Below are 6,868 nucleotides of genomic sequence, written 5' to 3'. Positions count from 1 at the left end.
CCCGACCTGCTGGACTCCACCCAGATCCACCTGGAGCTGGAGGAACCGCCGGACCCCGACCTGCTGGACTCCACCCAGATCCACCTGGAGCTGGAGGAACCCCCGGAACCCCCGGACCCCGACCTGCTGGACTCCACCCCGCCTGCCTCCAGCTGACCTCACCGCTGCAGGACAACAATGGACGCCGCCGCATCCAGCAACACTCACCGCTATTACATTCACAAAGGTGGTCTTCCCGGAGTACTGCAACCCCACCAGGGTCAGCTCCATCTCCTCCTTCCAGAACAGAGCCTTGAACCAGTCCAGGAGTTTGTTGATCAGCGCGATCATCTCTGCGCTCCGTCCGCTTCAGCTGCTCTGCTGCTCGGTTAGCTGCTAACTGGCTGCCCGGCCCGACGCTCCGCTTTCTCTGCCGCTGACAGCCGCTGAGACACCCGCAGACGGTAACAGGGAGAGCCACAGAGCCAAGCAGCCTCACAGTCACTCTGGAGCTCCGGTGGCTCGGTGTTTTACTGCTTTAAAACCCACCGAGTGGCTTTTCTCTGCTGTTTACTAGCTGCGCCTTTTCCTGCTAGCGCCGACAAGGAGGAACCAACGCACACGAACACATCCGGCGGAGCCCTTCAGAATAAAACACAAAGAAAATCAATTGTGTCAAAACTTACAATAAAATACAATTTTTATATTCAAACATAATGGTCTTAGTTATTAAATCAATTAATGTAATCATAATGTGCCGATTATAAAACATAATACTCACTATTTTGCCTTTTTGGTGATTTCAAATGAACGGGTAAATAAAACGTGGGCAGTATTTCCGGTTTGGGTGGGGTTGTTGGAGGAGGCAGAGGAGAGCAGAGCAAAGACGAGGCAGAAGCAGAAAACATAGACCGAGTTCTAAAACACTGACCTCTGTTGGTTCACTGCATGGTTCTGACCATCATCTAATGTTTTCTATTTATAGTCTGGGTCCATCTTAACACAGAAGTTGTAGTTTTAGTTCCCATTGTTCCCCATTAGAACATCATTAGATAGGATATGTTTCGCATTTTAAAATGGTGAGGTGGGGTTTGGACTTCTTCAGGTTGTGGTGTCATGAAATCATCCATCCATTGTGTTTCACCTTGGACAAGTTGCCACAGAGACACCAAGGATAATTTAGAGCAGAGGTTCAAACTCATTTTTGTTTTGGCCCAAATCAAGAACAGGGCCGGTTGTGCCAGAATGTATCGATAAAACCCGTTATGATATTAATGAATTCTTAAAATTAAATAATATTGAACATCTTTTCAGTCCCTCCAGGATTACGAGATTGTTTTTGTGATTTTTAAAAAAACTGTTTGTGGTGCTAATTTAAAAACATTTACGATATTTGTGTTTATGTATGACGGTATGAATAGTGGACTATGATCTGACATCTATTAAGGTTGAGACAGCTGTTAGCATCTCTTGAACCCAAATGTTTTTGACCATTTCTGTGGAAAAACCTGCAGTAAACTCAGTTATGCATTAGTACAAAAAAGTGCAGGGATTTGTTGATTTTTATGTGAACTTCCACGATAATTTGCAAGAAACTGGAGGGACTGATTGATGAAATCTGACAGAAAATAAAAACTGCTTTGATTTGATTGATTAAATAATACTTAAGCACAGTGTTATCTTGATGGTTGGCACCAAAGGGCCACATGAGGCCCTTTGGTGCCGGATTTGGCCCCCAGGCCTCCAGTTTGACTGAACAGTCATGTTTGTGGACAGCGGGAGGAAGCTGGAGTATCCGGTTGATGGGTCCCATGTAACAAAAACCAGAAAAATATATTATTGACATGTATTTAACAGCTTCCCAAGTATTGCAATAAGTAGTCCCTGCTGGTTTCTGCTTAAACTGTGACGACAACTGCAGTCGACCAGCTTCCTGTTTAGGAATCTGGTCACGTAGGATGTGTTGCTGTTGACATCTAGTGTTCATTAGTGGTACTGCACCTCTCCGGTATTCAGGCCTCAGCTGCTGAAGGACTTATCCTGCTTATCCGTCAACAAAACGCTTTTTGTTCAGAAACATCAAGAAGCACAAATATTTTTAATTTAAAACAAACCTAAATTTATACATTTCTGATATAAAAATAAAAACAACCCACAGAAAGCAAATAACCAGAAAATAATCTGAAGCAAGTTTTCAGACTTTGTTTCATTAAAGCTTCCAGTTCAAACCAAAAGTTCCTATTTTTGAACTAACTTTATGAACCGTGGAGATTTAGTCGTTGACTGAACAGAACCTGATGGTCGGGTTCAGCTCTGCTCATCTCTGAGAAACAAACAAACATGTAAACAATACATTTATTTCATTTTAATAATCTAATTTTTCTCTTTCCGGTCCAGGATGAACATTTTGGTTCTTTGGGTTCTCCATACTTTCAGAGCCAAACAGAAGATCCAGTTCTGGTTCTGCTGTGTTGCCCTGATGGATCCGGTTTCCTTTCAGTCCCGTCTGCTGCTGCTGAGGCCGTTCGGTTCTCCTGGTTCTCCTGCTTTTCCTGGTTCTCCTGGTTCTCCCGGTTCTCCTGGTTCTCCCGGTTCTGCTGTGCTGCCTTCCTCAGATTTCTTTGAGGGCGTTGTGGTTCTGTGGGTTCTGTTTTTTTCTCAGTTCTGCAGTCGAAGGTTCTGCAGCCGAACGCTGGCCTGGTCCTCAGGGGTCTGCTGGTTCTGTGAGTCTGTGTTGGTCTGGTTCTGGTCCTGATGGGGAGAAAACACGGTTAAACTGGCAGTTCTTCCACTGAGACGCAGAAAGTCGTGTTAAACTTTGTTGAACTTGGCAGCAGGCGGGTCTGACTGACTCCTCTAAAAAAGGTTCTAGGCTCGGCTGTGTGAGGTTCTGTACCTGGTTCTGCTGCAGCTGGCGGCTGTACTGGGCCAGCGTAGAGTACAGGAACTGGTACTGCTCGGTGGTCTGGATCATCCCAGCCCTGCACAGGACAGAGGAGGAGAACCTTTACACGAAGGTTCTGCCGTTTAACGTTGGGACAACAACACAGTTTGTTTTTAACTTTATGCAAAAGAACTTCAGTGTCCAAGACGGGTCCATGAAGCACCAGAACCGGTCCCTGATAAGGAGAGCCTGGCAGAGTAAAGCAGTTTTAAACAAATTTGTTTTCAGTTGTTATTTGAAATGAAACCAGCATTTTAGAATTTAGAAAAACTAATTCAGAAGGAGGTAAGTGCACTAAATGCTCTCACGCTAACACGCTAAATGAAAATTTAGCTCCAGTGTTAGCGCACTAGCGGATTAGCACTACAGGAAGTTCAGGGATGGGCCTCAGCTTTGTGTCTCCGATGGAGCCATCTCCTGATTGGCTGGAGCATCTGGAAGGAAAGCTGTGAGGACCTGTGTGATCCCTGAAGCGTCCTGATCCAATCAGGTGTGCTTTCCAAGGGAAGGGAAAGAGAAGATCCTCCAAGAGAAACTTCTCCAAAGATCATCAGTTTAGTGACGATCTCCTGATTTCATGAGGCTACAGGTTGGCGAATTGCTTTTGGACTTCTCATGATCTGGACCCCACTGAGAACCTGTGGTCAGGTCTCCAGCAGCAGGTGGAGAAACAGAGAACGGGACACMGTCAGTCACCCAAACGGGTCAGAGAGAACTACAGCATAAAGACAGGAAATATTCCCTCTTTGCAGACATTTGAACAACGTTCTCCAGCAGCGACGTGTACGAACATCCAAACGAAATCACCTTCAGACGACCTCACCTGTCGAGTCGCAGCTGACAAACCGTCTCCAGAATGTCCACGTGTCCGGTTTCTCTGAGCTGCTGGCAGCAGATGCTGCTGGCTATGAAGCAACCCGTCCGCCCGATGCCTGCGCTGGGGACACAACGCCAGAGCAGGCCTTAGAGTTTCACTGCAAGAACACGGTTCCAGGAAAAGGGCTGGAGCCAAAATCCTCTTTCCTGTCTGTCAAACTGTCCTGGGTTCACCGGATCAAACCGTCTCACTGACAGGCTGCTGGTCACAAAGAGTTTAAGATCCAGTTTGAAACCGGTTCATCCCTTGATTTCAGGATTCCTCTAATGTCTGAATGTACTGTAGCTGAAACTGCGATTTAACCATTTCTGATCTGGTAAGGCCCGTTTTCCCCATAAATACTACGTTGTGAGGACCGACTGCTCCTCATGGGGCCCCAAAGAGGAAGTGATGTTTTGGGTTAACCTCTCCGACTCCAGGCCTCCTTTTGAGCCATATGGCTGAAAATAACATGCCCAAAATGAATTGAATGTATCTCAAGAACTACATAGTTTATTTTAATTGTTTTGGTATCAAAACAAAGGCAAGACCCTAGAGAACATGTTACAGCTCTAAAAACCACCCTGCCTGTTACTGAGGAAAGTGTATTAATATGATAAACAGCAGAAATTAAGAAAAAAATCAATTTCCGCCTAAAAAAAACCACTTCAATCTATGAATGCTCCTTTCAAAACATGCAGTGAAAGCCAAAAAAAGAAGTAAACAACAGTACACAATCTGACCTTTTACTGTGCCAAGTTTCATGAAAAAAAAGTTAATTATATGAGTTTTAGAGAGGTGCTACTAGATAAAAATCTAGGCGGACCTTCCAAATGAGCCATTTTGGCACAATTTGTGCCAGTTGAACTTTCTCAGTTATTATTTCTGTAGGGTCTGTTTTAATAATTTATTCTTTTCATATAATAAATTATTATTTATCATAAATAAGTAATTACATCTAATAATTGTTTTTGGGGTTCTTTTGAACCCCCAAAAACAGGGTAAGGGTAAACAGGGTTGGTGCAGGGTAAGGTGTTAAGGTGTAGGAATTAATGGAAATCAATGTAAAGTCTTCATGAAGACAGGAAAACATATTATTGTACTTTTGCCCGTTTAGGTCAATCTGTGGTGTTTTTCCCTCTAAAGACCGAAACGTCTCATTGGGCCCGGTTCCCACTCATGTCTTGATTGAAGGAGATGCCTGTAGATTGTTGAATTAGTATGTATTTATTAAATGAGGTGATGATTCGCTGGAGGAGCCAGAGGTGCCAGGAACCTCCCAGACGGAGCCGCAGCTCCCTCGGCCACCCCTTGGGGGCGCCACTGCTGAAGCCAGGTCTCAGTGTGGTAGACCTAGTTTTTAGAGTTGGCCTTTGAAGGTTGGTGTGAATTAAGTTTTAAGGTTAGGTTGGGCAGAAATGCCACCTTTATGGGTCATTTTCACACCGCAGCAGTTTATCTGCCTCCAGGCTGCGGCACTCAGCCGCCGCGCTCCGACAGGAAGTCGGGTTCAACGCATTCGCCGCTCTGGTCTGAGACATTCCAGGCTGGTTTCTCTGCTGAAAACACAGTTTATCTGACATACGGTTCAGTCTTAACTGTTTTTTCTGCTGGTTAAAGGAGATCCAGGTTTGTCCCATCAGGACTGTTGTGTTTTTGAGGAACCTCAGATCGGTTTCAGTGTTTAGTCTGATCTGTTGGCGCCTGGTCATCGTGTTCAGATGATGGGATAAATATTTGCTGTGAATAAACTTTATGATGCTGTTTTATAAATGAAGAGGTTCATTTTGGCCCCATTTAAAGCTGATCTTCTTAAACCTGCTGCTGCCAAAAATCCACCAACGTCAGGAGAAAATGTGAAGGAGTCCAGTTTTCTGCTGTCCGTCCTGCATGGTCAGGCTGTTCCAATCCTCCTGTGGACTGGAAAGACTGAAACTAACAGCCTGACCAGTAAAACTAAAGCTTTAGATCCTGTGGGGTTTAGAATCGATGCAGATCTGGAAGCAAAGCGAAGTGAAAATGTCTTTCTGGTTGGGATCAACGTCTGCAGCTGGTTGTTAGTGTCTTTTCTCTTCAACTGTGAGTTTACAAATTAACCGTTTGTTCTTCAGCATTTTAAAACGTTCCTTAAATTACTGGTGAGCAGAAGCTGAAATGTGTTTGTGTTGCAGTAACCTGGGGGTTTAAGCTGTTTTTTCATAAACACCAACCTGCAGTGGACAATGATTGGTCCGTTACCCGGAACGGCGTCTGTGATTGGCTGCAGGGACTTCCTCTGCGTCTCCACCTCCTCCACCAGCTTCAGCAGAGAAGCAATGCATTCTGGGATGTGGTGGTCGGGCCAGGAGCTGAACCAGTAGTGTCTGACCGGACGGCGCTCAGAGTTCAGCTGAAAACGAAGGTGAAGATGACAGAGACGATGAACAAACATGGAGCTTCCGGAGCATCAACAGTCTTTGAAAGCTGTAAAGAGGGAAAGTTTTACACGTTTATTTATTTACTGAAAGGTTTCAGCGATAGAAACTGAGGATCAGGAACTAAAACATGAAATCAGAGATCTGACCTGGGAAACAGCGACACCTAGAGGCTGCTAGAGGAATCAGCCCATTTTAAATGGCTCCTTAAAACTTTATTTATTCGTTGGCTTTTAATTGATACTGTAGCTTTTCTGTTGAGATGTTTTACTTTTATTTTATTTGCTTATTGTTATTCCTATTATTCTTTTGCATTATAATTTTTCTCTTTTCATCAACTTATTTTATTGTTGTTGTTTTTGTGCAGCAGTTTTAAACCCGTTTTTAAATAAATAAATAAATTTGACCTTAACAAACACCAGAACTAGAAAGACAGAATTCACTGAACGTTTTACAAGAGCATAGAAAATGTGACCAAAATAAAATCTGTAATGACCAGAGACCATGATGGAGCTCCAGAAACACGGAGTTCATCTGAACTTTGCCTCCTGTTTTCATTTCAGCTGCAGTTTGTTGTAAAAGTTTAGACATCTGGTCAGGGTTGACCAGCATCCTGACCAGCCAGGGTTCAGACCAGCATCCTGACCAGCCAGGGTTGACCAGCATCCTGACCAG

At 44.3% G+C, this 6,868-nt stretch overlaps 2 protein-coding genes across 6 annotated transcripts in view; both read right to left on the bottom strand.

Moving 5' to 3' along the window:
* The window catches only part of LOC103468098 (ADP-ribosylation factor-like protein 8A), a 7,485-nt gene extending 6,864 nt beyond the window's left edge, over positions 1 to 621 (bottom strand). The window contains exon 1 of the mRNA XM_017305982.1: positions 208 to 621. Within this exon, the coding sequence (XP_017161471.1) occupies positions 208 to 330 (123 nt within the window). The 5' untranslated portion in view covers positions 331 to 621. The remainder of the gene's footprint in view (positions 1 to 207) is intronic.
* A 1,437-nt stretch (positions 622 to 2,058) lies between these two features.
* Positions 2,059 to 6,868, bottom strand: part of LOC103468097 (protein tyrosine phosphatase non-receptor type 7) — a 24,342-nt gene continuing 19,532 nt past the window's right edge. For 4 of the 5 annotated variants that reach the window (XM_017305571.1, XM_008414949.2, XM_008414948.2 and 1 more), the window contains 4 exons: positions 5,990 to 6,168; positions 3,747 to 3,860; positions 2,876 to 2,960; positions 2,059 to 2,730 (listed from right to left, as the gene is read on the bottom strand). In XM_017305571.1, the coding sequence (XP_017161060.1) occupies positions 2,638 to 2,730; positions 2,876 to 2,960; positions 3,747 to 3,860; positions 5,990 to 6,168 (471 nt within the window). In that variant the 3' untranslated portion in view covers positions 2,059 to 2,637. The remainder of the gene's footprint in view (positions 2,731 to 2,875; positions 2,961 to 3,746; positions 3,861 to 5,989; positions 6,169 to 6,868) is intronic. The other variant, XM_008414950.2, reaches the window with a different exon arrangement.

This window comes from Poecilia reticulata, linkage group LG7 (genome assembly GCF_000633615.1).
Source record: "Poecilia reticulata strain Guanapo linkage group LG7, Guppy_female_1.0+MT, whole genome shotgun sequence".
In the NCBI taxonomy this organism is placed as follows: domain Eukaryota; kingdom Metazoa; phylum Chordata; class Actinopteri; order Cyprinodontiformes; family Poeciliidae; genus Poecilia; species Poecilia reticulata.
The sequence above is the reverse complement of the archived record's forward strand: the minus strand, read 5'-3'. Positions and strand labels throughout refer to the sequence as shown.